Source organism: Pararge aegeria, chromosome 11, assembly GCF_905163445.1.
Source record: "Pararge aegeria chromosome 11, ilParAegt1.1, whole genome shotgun sequence".
NCBI classification, from domain to species: domain Eukaryota; kingdom Metazoa; phylum Arthropoda; class Insecta; order Lepidoptera; family Nymphalidae; genus Pararge; species Pararge aegeria.
In genome coordinates, this window is record NC_053190.1 from 2,992,682 (window position 1) to 3,008,006 (window position 15,325).

Sequence of the window (15,325 nt, forward strand, 5' to 3'; positions counted from 1 at the left end):
TTCGAAAAATCAACTGACCTATATGTCGTTTTCCATGGAAGTAACTGTTTCTTAATAAACATTTATGATTTATAAGCTTACATTTGCTAAAACATGTAAAAAAACAAATTAATTACAATAACTTGACTGTATTTTAAAGAACAATACTTATCTGTCTAGAAAGAGATTGAACCCTCAACTTATAAGAAATTTAATAAAAGAGTTTTACGATTTATCATTTATTTGAATAAAAAATAAAATACAACACAAATCAACAGCTTTATCATTAGGTTATGATACTTTATATCAATTCTTTTGACCAAGAATTAATACAAAGTAACCATCTGGCTGACTCATCACTTAACCTATTTCTATGTTTTCTAATTACTAATGATGCTTTAGAAAATAACCTCTCAGCAGGTACTGAAGTTGCAGGTATTGAGAGAAAATCACGGGCCATTTTCGATAAAATCGGATACTCTGTCTCATGCGTCCTCCACCAATCTAAAATCACCAATCTGAAACTTATTTATTCTTTGGAACACCTGTAGGTACTCTTAAAATTCGAAATTATTTTGCATGAATAGTGTCAAATGTTATGATTTCGGCGCGGCGGCAACGATTGTTTTAGATTTCAAAAGAAGCCGCCGGCGCGTGTATCATAACCATGTACTTCCGAAAAGCGGCAAATTTCTTTGAGAAGTAAGTACAAAACCTTTGATGCCGCATTATCAAAGTGCCGATGGTTAAAACATAACTATGCATGCACTCAGTTTGATTTTAATAGATATTTTTTTATTCGCTATGTTTATGGTATTAGTCGTAATGCGCATAGGTCCAGTTTTTCATATTCTTTGATATAGTTTTTTGCGTCTCATAGAATTCCTAAGCGTACCTACCTACCTATACACCGAACTGTTACACCTAACTACTCCGTGAAATAGCGCTAAGTCCTAGCTGCAAGACGCAAGAGTCTTGCAGGCTATGTCTTGTTCTTGCTCAAGTCTTGCACGGTCAGTCTTGGTCTTGGTCTTGCTAAAAATACGCGGTCTTGTTCTTGGTCTTGGTCTTGCAAAAACGCAAGAACAAGACCAAGACTGCAAGACCAAGACTGAATTTGGGCAACACTAATTAAAATTTATGGTGTGTGCGTTTGTTAATGTTAGTTTTCAGTCATTGTAGATTTTAAAGTAAATATATATTAGGTTAGGGAAAAAGTTTGTTCGCATTTTTTTAAGAAAATTCAAAACATTTTTTAATATAGTTTATTTACATTTAACTAGAGTATGTAGGTACCATTTTTTTCGATAACTTTTTGCCGTCTTGTAGGTAGGGACATAATCCCATTGCTGTAGAAATTTTGGGGCTTCTGATCAAAAAACGCGTCTAGGCAGTCCTCTCGTGATGTTAACCTGATACTGCCTAAAGAATTCTAGAGACCGAAACAGGTGGAAATCTGACGGTTCAAGGTCAGGACTATACGGCGGATGCGTTAACACCTCCCAGCCAAACTCTCTTAATTTTTGCTCAGTGGCTAAAGATGTGTGAGGTCTAGCGTTATCATGATGAAAAACCACACCCCTTCTGTTGATTAATTCCGGCCGCTTTCTCTCAACTTCTTGCTTTAATCTCATCAGTTGTTCGCAGTAGAGTTCAGAATCGATGGCCCTGCCTGGTGGTAACAGCTCATAATAAATAATGCCCTTCCAATCCCACCACACACACAGCATCACCATATTGCGAGCTAACCGGGTTTCGCCACAGTCTGTTAAGCCTTTGACCACTACCTTTTCGCACGTTCTTGTCATACATGAACCACTTCTCATCACCAGATATCAGCTTCTTCAAAAATGGTTCGGTTTCATTACGTCGTAATAAAGAATTACAAATGAGTAGACGGCTCAATAGGTTTCTTTCAGTGAGCTACCAAATATTCAGCTTTTTTGTGTACCCAGTTTTTTTCAAATGCGCAAAAACTGTTTTGTGGTCAATTCCCAGTTCATCAGCTACGTTATAACTACTGAAATGCCGATCTTGCTCCACTTTTAGGGCGACCAGAGCGAGGTGCGTCCTTGACATCAAAATTTCCGGATTGAAAACGCTTAAACCAAATTTTTGCTACTCTCACAGACGCTGCACTAGGTTTTCCCGACTTGCCTTGCATATTTACCTTTTTTGTACTAAAATTTTAAAATTTATTGTATTTCTTCATTGGATTCACTCATCTTCACAGTACGAAAAACAAATAAAAATCACACATTTTCTTAATTTGAATTTTGTATTGATGTGTGTATTGTCGTAGTATATTTATTTGGTTATTTATACGTGTATGCGTCGCCCGCAGGTGGTGAAGCGGCTCTGTGGTCGGAGCAGTCGGACTCGGTGACGCTAGACGGGCGCCTGTGGCCACGCGCCGCCGCACTCGCCGAGCGACTTTGGGCCGAGCCCGCCAGCGGCTGGCAGGACGCGGAGCGGCGTATGCTACACACTAGGTAACAACTCCATCGACATTTCAACAGCACCACATCAGAATATACGAAGTCAACATCACCATTTCATCCGCACGACCACTGGACATACGCCTTTCTTAATAACACCACATCAGAATATACAACGTCAGCATCACCATTTCATCACTACCACCACTGGACATACGCCTTTCTCAATAGCACCACATCAGAATATACAACGTCAACATTACCATTTCATCCGCACGACCACTGGACATACGCCTTTCTTAATAACACCACATCAGAATATACAACGTCAGCATCACCATTTCATCCGCACGACCACTGGACATACGCCTTTCTTAATAACACCACATCAGAATATACAACGTCAGCATCACCATTTCATCACTACCACCACTGGACATACGCCTTTCTCAATAGCACCACATCAGAATATACAACGTCAACATTACCATTTCATCCGCACGACCACTGGATAGACGGGGATAAACATCTGCTAATCTATGTTGCTGTGCTTTAGCAGGTGAACACGTTAATTAAATTCCTTGTCAGGGGATATAATTTTTGTCCCCTACCTGTGATAGTCCTGCTAGTGAGTAGGATGTGTTGTTAAAAAAATTTTATATTTGCTTTATTGTTTAATTTTTTTTTTGCAGGGAGCGTCTAGTCCGTATGGGGATTAAGGCCGAGTCGATCGAGCCGGAATGGTGTTACCAGAACGATGGTAACTGCTACGCTTAAGTGGCACTTAGTACTTTTAATACTCCACACGCTGCAAAACGAATAAAGGTTGATTTACATTAGGCCGTGCCTTTCGTGACGTGCTAGTAGACCGTGCCGTGGTACACAATCTTAGATGATGGAGATGTTGTAAATATGCGCAAAATCGGTTTGTGAATTTCAAATTCCTCTATCTATGTCAATTGATGATTTAAAAGTCATATAAAATCAAGGTATTAAGGTGGTACATCTCAACATATGGACGTCAACGGCTGGACTTAGGTTTATTTCCTCCGACTCATTTCATCCGATTAGGAGTAGAGGGTCTGCCGTCTTCTACTGAATAAAACTTATACTGCCAGAAAACGCACATATTAAACCGGTAGGTCAATAAGTTCTGTTAATAACGTTAGTGCCGCGTCGGAAATTGGAAAATCCCAACTAATTAGGCGCGTTTTCAGCTGAGTCTGCATCGTTACTTACTATTAGCCAATTAGTAATTTTCTTTGTATAAAAAATAAATGAATTACGTCGTGTTCAACTGTTGAGTTTCTCGGCGGTTTTACTCTTGATTTCTTAGCGGTGAGTTCCAAAACGGGCACTACAAATAGACAGACAAGAAATAAATGATTTTTAATATTTTTTTAATTTTTATATATTGCTTATATACGTACGTATTATGTACGTACGAAGCATTGGAAAAATTTAAAAAACTTTTCTTATAATGCATCGTTCGTGCCTAAGACGTTAATCGCACCCGGCACGGTTTAATATGAGTCATCCTTTACATCCCTAAGACCTTGTTAATAAAACCTTGACCTTGTCATTACGTTGGAATAGTTATGCAGTCTGTCACGCTTCAAAATTTGAAAGGCGCCGTCAGTTGGAGTGTGACAAAACACTGCGCATCTATTCCAACGTTATGCCACGTTTTTAACAAGGCTCTCAATGGTTACATACCTTATACTCTTCTAAATACTCTCTAAACAGTGTCTTACAATACTTTGTTACATTATGTTATAGTTTTATTTGTGTCGTGTAATAAATAATTGGGTGATTTACAAATTTTTGTTTTAGTGCTTTCCTTTATAAATATGATACACTACAGGGCACGGTTCTCCTCCCACAATGACAAGGGTTTAGTCCGTAGTTCACCACGCTGGCCCAGTGCGGAATGGTGGACTCAACGTGTCTATGAGAACATTATGGAGAACTCGCAGTCATGCAGGTTTCCTCGCGATGTTTCTCCTTCACCGTTGCAAAATTTAAATTAAGCTTAGTTTGCTATACTCAGCCAAAAAGCTGGAGAATCTCTTGGATCTTTATACTCGAAAACAGACAAATCTTCAGCAATGTTGTACTGTCTACGCACGCTTGGCACCAACACCGAAGCATCCTCGGGAGATGTTGACCCAAGCAACCTCAGGATTGTTGTTTATCTTCGCTGGTGAAACCGCGGGGAACAGCTAGTACATCCTACTAATATTATAAATGTCAATGTAAGTTTGTTTGTTACGCTTTCACGCAAAAACTTCTTAACCGACCCTCATAAAACTTTGTACACATATTCTCCGAAGTGTTAGAAGTAATATAGCATACTCTTTATCCCGACATTAAGCTCGGTTGGTTTAGGAGAGGGTATGAAAGTGTTTGACGATTTAGCACCATAACTCCGACAAATTATAACCGATTTAAATAATTATTTTTGTACTATAGTGGTTATAATATATGATTAATTTTGCCCTCCCTTTGTTTAGATCTGATGAATGTGGTTAGAGATAGAGGACAGAACTCCTCAGCGGACAGCAGCAAACCTCTACTTTAAGGCATAGCGATACTGAATACTTAATTTTTTTTTAGAATTACAACTCAATTGAATGCCACATCAAAAATTAAAATCAAACGCAGACGAAGTCGCGGGCAACAGCTTTAATACATACTTGTCCGACGTTGTCAAATCTTTTTAACCCCCGACGCAAAAACGACGGATTGTCATAAGTTTGACGTGCCTGTGTATGTCTGTCTGTGGCATCGTATTTTCACCCTCTGTGTTCAGTAACATCACTCTCTAATGTAAGGAAGATGCGTGGCAGGTTAAATAACTCAAAACAAAATATTCTAATAATACTCTTAATGAAACAAATAGTTACAGTACAAACTCAATGAAACAATTATGTAAAGCGATTATGTAAAGCGATGAAATTGGATGTAATATGGGCTCATATCTTAAGTCACAGTTAAACGGACACACAGTTAAAAGTTAAAAAATAGAAAAATAAAATCAAAATATTAGAATTTGTCAACTTAAACATAAGAATAATTTCGATTAACAATAATTATAGAGTTAGGATTTAATGACACACTTTTATTATATAATAATTGATAATTAATAATTAAGATATCATGTAATTGAGGTCTTAGCATCATATTTAAAAAGGTCGTCTACGCCATAAAAACAATTTTGAATAAGCCAATGTTTCAGATTTCGCTTAAATACCGTTTCATTCCTTTCTTCTGTAATATACTTTGGGATTTTGTTGTAGATCATGATAGACCTACTAATAAGGACCTGGGCCAGACATTTTCAATTTATATTGTGGTAGTATTAGCCTGTGTCGGTGACGTGATAGAACAGTGAATGCATTATTGGTTTGTTCTGGGGTTTTGTATAAATAGTAATGCTGTTTACAAATTGGGCGGTTTCCATGATATAAATTGAGGGCAAAGTTAACATTTTAGTCTTGAGAAAATGGGGTTTACAGCTGTCGCGCGGTTGGACGTTCCCTAATAGACGAAGGCATTTTTTTTGCAGGATGAATATCTCCCCGACGTTGGTACTTTCTCCCCAGAGGATAATCCCGTAGCGGAACCATGAATAGGCGTATGCGTAGTAGGCAGACAAAGCAGTTTCGTAGTTTGTGTTTGCCTTAAGGACGCTAAGAGCATATAAGAATCGATAAATTTTTATGCTTAGGCTCTGCACGCTGCTTCGCCATCATATTTTTATACCATATCAGCCAAGTTGGCTAAACCAGCTGCTTATATTGAGCAGTGTAATAATTCTGACATAAAAACCTTGGAAATTATTCAAGTCCTTTAAGTTTAAACTAGTTAAGGAGACAACTGAGGTTTTCTCATGCTTTGTTCCTAACTAGGTAACCAATTCACTCGATTTTAAGCATAGAGTGAGTTGAAACGACGACGTAGAGTAACATAGGCTAAAGCCAACGGTTCAACGGGTTTTAAAAACCGTAGTAAATGCGGACGAAGTACGCTGGCAACAGCTAGTCAGAGTAATACTTCTGAATCCAAACGTCAACAATATTATAAAATGCTGAGCCTCCAGAAGTAACTTACAAAACAATGCTATTTACAAGTATTTAATTAGACTTCAATATTATGCTTGCAAGCACGTTTAGCGTTTTTATCTTATCAAATTTTACTTACGAAGTTTGTTACATGGTTTCTTTTTTCTAATGACATAATTCACTTTCTTTATCTAACATATGATGTAATCATTTGACATTTTTAGTATTCAGAGTGGTCAATAATAGTTAGTGGATTGTTAAACGAGACGGAATACACATCATTGTCATAAGCACGAGCGTACAAATATTCGACGGCCGATTTGCGCAGTGGGCAGCGATACTGCATTCTGACTCCAAGGCCGTGGGTTAAATTCCCACAACTGGAAAATGTTTGTGTGATGAACATGAATATGCTAGATATTCTGTCAAGAATTTCTCAGTCCAGAGTAACGAAATAATTGGCTTTGTCCGGATAGATTGAAACATCCCAGCTCGAAATTCATCTAAGAGAGAGGGGAAAGTGTCTATTTGTGGATAATAAAATCGTACTTAAATAGTCTGGGTACTTTAAGGACAGCTTTACCTTAAAAAATACAACTTCGCAAATTGTCCTAAAAAATTCAGAAAAAAGAAATCTTGTCTTTTGAGAGGTTCTCAAAAATACAACTTTTTTTTAAATGAATATTTATTTAACAGGTACCTAATATAAATTACTTAAAATCTAGTACATATCAGTAGCAAACAGCACCCATCGGTGCCACCATGCCAGAGAATGGCACTTCACGCACAATGCCGATGTCTCCATTTCCACAGTTATACATTACTGTGCCTTGACCGACGGCCGGTAGCTCACCTGCCATGCTCACGGTGCCAAGGAATGGCAAAGAACCGCGAACAGTCACCGTGCCGATTACTCCCAAGTCGTCTGAACTTACTGAGAAGCTCGGGCTAGGAATCCAGGGCATTTGCATTGCCAGTCCGCTGGTAAACGCGCTTGGCACACCGAATATTGGACCGCATGATTCTGGCACAGCGGCCACTGGGATACATTGGCCGAGAGTGTACTGTCAAAAGAAAATTTTATTTTATTAATGCGACCTTAGGGATTGCATAAAATACATAAATTATAATTTTGCTTCAAAAATTTGTTTAGCCATTCCTTTATCAAAGTTTCCTATTAGGTTGTCAAAACAAGAGTATGTTATAGTTTAATTTATAGTAGGTACCTATAGATTGTAAACAAGTTCATTTCATCCGAGTCGTTTTCCAACCCGAGCTGAAGTTTTGTGTTATTTGAGTCGAGGATATGATGGATTTTATTACAGAGTTATTTATATTCGTTTACGAGTAAATAAAACGGGAATTAATATTGTAATGATTTATAAACTTTTTTCTTAAAATTCTTGCATGAAATATCGGGCTTAGGTCGGAGACCTATACTGCCTAATCATAAGTGAATTTTTCATGGATACTGGTAACCTACAGTTATATGCTCAAGAGCATAAAATGCTATTTTATTGCCCTAACAAGTAGAAATTTGAGAGCACGAGAAGTGAAAAATATTTTATACACACCTTCATAAGTGCCATTTGTAAGCAAAGGACAAATACGACTTTAGACGCCATTGCTCCAGTTTTTACACACTTTATTGATTTAAAGCTAGAATGATATGATGCCCTGCACTAACCTACTGTCCTATTTATATTGGAACCAGTTTATCATTAGTCAACTTACATCACAATATACCTCCTTGGGCATTACAAATGCATAATTTACATTAAAATTATTGTGACATGCAAGAAATGTTACGATTTTTAATAATTTTGACGATAACAATTCTGCTGGAAGGTCACGAAATTTCTTTCGTAGACGTAGTGAAAAAGTAACGCAATAATCTTTTATTTTATTTTATTAACTTTTATGTAAAAAAACGATTTTGAATGTTTAGTAATTAATGTGTAGCGCTAACAGCTAAAACTGTTCTAATTAAACTAAGGGCTATTGATTTTAGGACATACCTTCTGTATTAAGTAGATTTTGATGACGCGGACGCAGTGGTGAGCGCGGATTTGTGCGAGTTTGTTTCCCGGAGAAGCAATTTGGATATTAATAATTTGCATTACATTTGGTCCGTCAATTATTGCTATATAAATAGAGAACCCAGGACCCCTAATTACACCAAAAACTCACCACTGTACCAAAAAGGTCGTCGAAAGGAAATTCTAAATTGAATTGATCGTATTATAGCTGGGCAAGATGCCAGAGTCTCTTGCATTCGGGAGGATTTGGGACGATATTTTTGCACATGAAATTTATCAGTGAGGTCAATGTACGACCTCGAAATGTTAAAATGATAATTTGTGAACCAGCAAGTAGCTTTTTCAATATGGATTCTGTAATAAATATTGTTATAACTTCTATAGTTTGGGTTTTTCAGTTACTAACAAGTTGGACCTTGTCCTCATCGTCATCAACCCATTACAAAGCACGGCCCGCTACGCAGCAAGTCTCTCTCACAGAATAATAATAATAATAATAATAATAACTTTATTTCAATTAACAGTTACACAGTAAATTAAAAATAGTACAAAATAAGTCAAACATAAGGTAATGTGTATCATGAAACCCAAATTCGATAATACTGCTATAGTGCAAGACTGAGTCGCAGTTATTATCGCCCATCTCTGTAGCGCATACACTTAAATTAAGTCTAGTGAGCGGAATAAAAATAGAAACCTAAAAACCTTTTGAATTAAATCAATTGAAATCATTTATAAACTCTAATTTTTTAATGAGAAGGGATTAGGCCGTTCTAAATTATTTTTATTATGTCACTTTGCCAGAGTATCAACCACGCTGGCAAAGTGACACAATAAAAATAATATCATCATATCAACAGGGCATGGTTCACCTCCAACAATGAGAAGGGGTTAAGGCCGTATTCCACCATCCTGGCCCAGTGCAAATTGGTGGAATCCTCCCACCTTTTGAGAACATTATGTAGAACTCTCTGGCATGCAGGATTCCTCACCATGTTTTAATTCACCGTTCACCAAGTAAACTGAATATTATGCATGTAAAGAATCACACACATAAAAATATACGAGAGAATGAGATAAAGTACATTGCACATTTCGTTACTTATTTTAGTTCTTTCCATAGTTTTACATTATATATCAAGAACAAGCGGTGATAGCCCAATGGGTAGAAGCTCGACTTCACTTTCGGGGGCCGAATTCGAATCCTAGCACGAACCTCTAACTTTTCAAAGTTATGTGCTTTTTAAGTAATTAAACTCTCTTTCTTCAACGGTGAAGGAAAACTTTATGAGTAAACCTGCATGCCTGAGGGTTCTCCAGGCGAGAGGAGGACTACGGCCTTAACTCCTTCTCACTGTGTGAGGAGACACTTGGGTCCCAAGCGTAACTTGGTCCCAATAAAAAAAAAAAAAAAAAAATATATATATATATAATTATTTTGCAACTTAGAATGCATTATTGTTTCTTGTTTAAAAGAGATAGGTTTCATATATTTCTTATATCTACTAAAGACAGTATTTTTGTAGAAAAAAAGTCTATGGTATATAGAATTAAGAACGTACAGAAACCGTGTACACGACAAATATTGAAGCATCAAAAACCAATCCACTTTAGAATGGCTCTCGAACAAACGGTTAGTCACTTCATAAAATTTAGCAGTTTACAGTAATCATTTTACCTCTTATGTTCTAAAATGGGAATACGATTTTCATAAAATGGGAAAGAAAATGTTAGCTACCAACATTCCGCGGGTGTAAAGTGAGACGTGCGCGGGGCGTTTTCACCTTTTTTGGACATTGGGGCACTGCATATAATAATGGCTGAACGGGGATACTGTAATTTCTTAATCTATTCTTCATCACTATCCTAGCATAAAACAAATCACTAACGTATATTACCAAAATTGTTTGTTACTGCAAAAGTAGGCGTTTATTTTAACAAAACACGATATTTTATCTTAAAATAATGTTTTGTTACTAATAAGGAAAATACTATCGCCGCCGAAATATATAGATAATAATTTATATAAATTTCGTAAGGTTGCTGTGTTATTGATGTGGTCTGTGAACAGGTGCATTTTTTCTGAAACACACGGTTTTTTTTTTAATAAAAAATGAACGATTTTTATTAAAAAAAATATATTTATATTTAAGAACTCGCAACTTCTTCTGCGGACAATAATCCTGGTGCCTATGCGCATCTCTAAAAAGCAAGTTAAAAAAAAAAAAAAACTACAACAATACAAACATCACTATCTAGTGCCAAAGTAAGTGTAGCTTGTGTTATGCGTACTAAGATGTCTGATGAATATTTTTATGAATAATATACATAAATAGTTATAACATAGGCATAAACACCTAGATACTGAAAAACTTTCATATCAACAAACATTTTCCAGTTGTGGGAATCGAACCCACGGCCTTGGACTCAGAAAGCAGGGTCGCTGAAAACTGCGCTAATCGGCTGTCAAATGATAAGTATAGTATCTGTTTACTATACTACACCCTATACCTATCACTAAATGACCAAAATTGCTGATTAAGTAGGCATTTACTGTAACAAAACACGATGTTTTATCTAAAATATTGTTTTGTTATAAGGAAAATACTATCGTCGCCTATTATGATATAAAACTTGTAAGGGTACTGTGCCATTGGTGTGGGCTGTGCATGTGTGTGAGTGTGTGTGTGGATCAATGCATTTTTATTCACAATTTGAAACTGAAGCATGTTATCTGAAACGCCTTTTATGTTCGAGCTCGTGTACGCAATTGCCTCTGCGTATAATTTGTAATATCCCGTGAGATTAATAAAATTTCCAGTGTAGCATATACACGTCTCCAGAAAGCAAGCTATTTCGCCTGTATTATATATAACAAGGAGGAGGTTTTCTATTGAATTTCAAAGCAAGGCCTTTATCGTACAGTAAGGGTGGAAAGCAATACTATATATACTTAGATCAGTTTAGTTCACTGCCTAAATAACTGTTGACTTTCAAATGATGGTAGCTAATAACTTTAAGAATTGTAACAGCTTACCGGTAGTTTGATGCTTGCCAATAGACCAGCTGGACGACATCTATAACGGTGGTAACTAGCCACGGCCGAAGCCTCCCAGCAAACCAGACTAGAGACAATTCAGAAATTGTGATTTCCCAAATTGCCCCTGCAGCACGGCTAGCATGGGCAGGATACAATTATCTCCCCGGGGAAAGGATAAATATTTATCTTCTCCCACAGCTTTATCAACTCTCAGAGCACTAGTGCACAAGTGGAAATAATAAGTATATGGTTGATAATAAACGGGTGTAAAATTCATCTATTCCGTGTTCCCGTGCTTCAGCAGGTGGACACGTTAATTATATCAATTTTCAGGGGATATAATCGGGGGATACAATTTTGGTCTCCTGGCTGTGTATAGAACCTGGAACCTCCACTTAAAAATCCGTAGCGCTCACCACTGCGCCCGGGAGGTCAATACCCACAATGTTCAGGATGGCATTTAGATCTTTCATTAATTAACAGTATTATTGAAGCTAAATACCTAGTTTCTTAGCAGTGATTATTTATACTCATGACTATTATTCTTCCTTACTATTAAAGTATTAATTTTATAAAAGATATCATTAAAGCCCACCAACCTGCATTAGAGCAGTGTTGTGGGTCTGTACTTTATAACCCTGTCTTCCCAAGGAGTAAAATAAAACAACTGGACCGACTCTAATACTGTATAATATGCTGCTCTATAATTCATATTACTTGTTACCTTTAAATTACTCTACTACCAGTTCGGAATGCTGTCTCCGGCAGAGAAGACCAGTGGCAAGAAACTCCACGAAACTCTACCGTTGCTCTTTTATTCAATCAAAAAAAAACAACTTATAAACACAATTACAACATTGTCATATGTTTTACCGGTAGGCCCTTTGATACAAGACATATAAGACAGGTCAAACATAACTACTATGATCACTTATAACATCAGGACTTTTGGAACAAGTTGTTTGTATAAAGCAACCTCTGCTACATAAACTGTCTGTGTAAAATAATGCTAGGGCTCCATATATGATACCTAAATAACCCAAAGGATGAGATATACTTATCTGGTGCAACATCAGGTACAACCATAGTACCAACAACTTTTAACAACTTATCTCAACGCCATCACCAATATACGACTCTTGTTCCACTACAACAATATTTCGTTAAGTATATCGTTTCCATTATAAATCATCTATTCCCAATTTGTAACGTTCTATCCACAATACTCTACTTAATCTCCTTTTCTCAATTAATTCATTTTAAATCCGTGCTAACTTTTTTTTCCCGCCAATCTATCTTGTCCAACTCGCGTCACCCGCCATAGATCCTATACTTTTCATTGACAGTCTACTAAAGTCCATTATTCTATTTTCAATACATTATCAATGAGTATACAAACTATGATTTGTTTGATGAACCGATGATTATATTAAATATATATTTAATATAATCAACGGGTTTATCATAGATAAAGTGCTGTAATTCCCTATTTCCTAACATGCGCAACAGTGGAACAACACCTTTATGCTAATTCTGGTCAGTTGTGCGACTTTTGACCTAATGCGGCTGCTTGATAAAGTCTCGCTAATTTCTCACATAGTTATGTTCATTATCGTTAATTAGGTCATTAACATTATCGGTTGTTTAAAAACTTTGACCGAATATAATCTTTAATTTTTTTTTGTTCACGGTAGGTACAATATAAACATTGATAACCGAGGGAGATTTGTCAATTTAGCTAATGATCTGAAATTTCTCCCAAGCGTCCGATAAAACATAAAAATCTACGTTTGTAGAGAAAACGACAAAAAATGTATTTAATACATTGAAAGTTTTATTATCTAGTTATCTTATTACCTATCGGACCACCAAGTATTACTGAAATTAAAATTTGAGAATATTTGGAATGAGTGAGTTTGGAATGAGTACCTCGCTATAGTGAGGGATAGTACGAGCCAAAATCGACCTAAACACCACTACGCTGACACCACTACGGCTGGCTTGTGTGAGACATGGCACCTGGCACCATGAAACGAACTGCGTAATTATATAAACACATGTAAAACTTCAAGACACGCGCGTCACTGTGAGTAATCGGAACTAAAGTAGATTTCTGCTAGGTGCTAGGAGTAAATCAAGATTGGCCAAGTATTTTTGGATGTTTCGTAACATCAAATACCAACTAACAGTTTACTTAACTGTCATTTTCGTAACCTGAAGCTGCAACCCATTACCGATCAAATTCCTAGCACGGGTCGGCACTGCGGTTGGTGCTACGTACTCCACACACCTTTGAGAACATTATGGAGAACTCTCAGGCATGCAGGTTTCCACAATATATTTTCCTTCACCGTTGAAGCAAATATTTTTTTACTTTGCTTGCTAAAGGCACGTACGAGTAACTTAGAAAAGTTAGAAGTGCATACTAGGGTTCGAACTCTGCCCCCCGAAAGTGAAGTCGAAGTCCTACCCACCGGGCTATAACCGCTTACATCTGGAGCTTTATCCCATTTTATTGCTTCCCAGTTAGGGCGGTATTTCCTCCTTTCAAACAAGACTGACACGTTCAAAGTCGCCACGAACATACATTAACCTAGATTTAACTAAACTGTCGTAACTATTAACTGCTTCTTGTGGAGGATTTGAAGTTTAATATTAAACTATGTAGGTACTTAAAGCCCTTCTGTTGTAGAGTAATTAATCGGTAGAATATTTGTTCACGTTATTGTTTTATTATATAGCGCCGAATGCCAGCAGCAGCATGGCGCACTGGGAAGCACCCCTGCTTTCTAAGTCCAAGGCCGTGAGTTCGATTCTCACAACTGGAAAACTTTTGTGTGGTGTAAAATATATATATAATATATTTTAAATATTTATGTATATTATGTTCATAATCTATCTTAGTAGCTATGCGTACCTACTTTGGGGCTAGATGGCGATGGATGTTTGTATTCTTCATCATCGACTCATTACCGGCCCACTACAGGGCACTATACTTCTCACTCTGACAGGAGACCCGTCTCCCGCCAGAGTTAGAAGTTTAGGCCGTAGTCCACCACGCTAGTCATGTGCGGTTTGGTAGACTTCACACCCCCCTGAGAACGTTATGGAGAATTCTCATTGGCATGCAGGTTTCCTCGCGATGTTTCCCATCGCCGTTTAAAGCACATGATATTTAAATTGCTTAAATTTAAAACGCACGTAACTCCGAAAAGTTAGGGGCGCGTACCGAGGCTCGAACTCGGTCTCCACGAAAGGAAAGCCGGAGCCTTACCCACAAGGCTATCTCCGCTTCCCTTCCCCCACAAGGCTATCCTGCTTCAGTATATTTATTTATTTTTTATTTATTTTCAGGTTTATTCTTGGCAGTTTATTTCGAACCGGTAATAAGTCACTAAAATTGTATTGAAATTAATTTGAATTTATCTTATACATGTTTCGGTTTTATGTTATTTTAATGTATCATTCGCTGCTGCACGCGTTCTTCATCCGCGTTTATGACGGTTTATTACAAATTCCATAGGAACCGTTTTTTTTCCTGACATATAAAGTCCATGTCACGTCCGTCATATCCGTGTTAAGGAGAGTTATCTCAATCAAAATAAAAACTTAAATAAATAAATAAATATACTACGACACTACACACATAGCTTGTGTTATGAGTACTAGGATTATAGATGATTTTTTTATGAATAATATAAATAAATACATATTATATACGGATAAACGCCCATATACTGAAACAAATGTTCACATATTCATGTT

At 37.0% G+C, this 15,325-nt stretch overlaps 2 protein-coding genes across 4 annotated transcripts in view; one reads left to right on the plus strand and one right to left on the minus strand.

Moving 5' to 3' along the window:
• Positions 1–4,238, plus strand: part of LOC120627190 (chitooligosaccharidolytic beta-N-acetylglucosaminidase) — a 35,028-nt gene extending 30,790 nt beyond the window's left edge. For all 3 annotated transcript variants that reach the window (XM_039895047.1, XM_039895048.1, XM_039895049.1), the window contains exons 15-16: positions 2,324–2,471; positions 3,110–4,238. In XM_039895047.1, the coding sequence (XP_039750981.1) occupies positions 2,324–2,471; positions 3,110–3,194 (233 nt within the window). In that variant the 3' untranslated portion in view covers positions 3,195–4,238. The remainder of the gene's footprint in view (positions 1–2,323; positions 2,472–3,109) is intronic.
• A 2,910-nt stretch (positions 4,239–7,148) lies between these two features.
• Positions 7,149–8,145, minus strand: LOC120627761 (chorion class CB protein PC404-like). Its single transcript, XM_039895787.1, has 2 exons — positions 8,056–8,145; positions 7,149–7,545 (listed from the first exon to the last, which is right to left on the minus strand). The coding sequence occupies exons 1-2, from the start codon at positions 8,104–8,106 to the stop codon at positions 7,213–7,215; spliced, it is 384 nt and encodes a 127-aa protein (XP_039751721.1). The 5' UTR covers positions 8,107–8,145; the 3' UTR covers positions 7,149–7,212.
• Between the last annotated feature and the right edge of the window lie 7,180 nt (positions 8,146–15,325).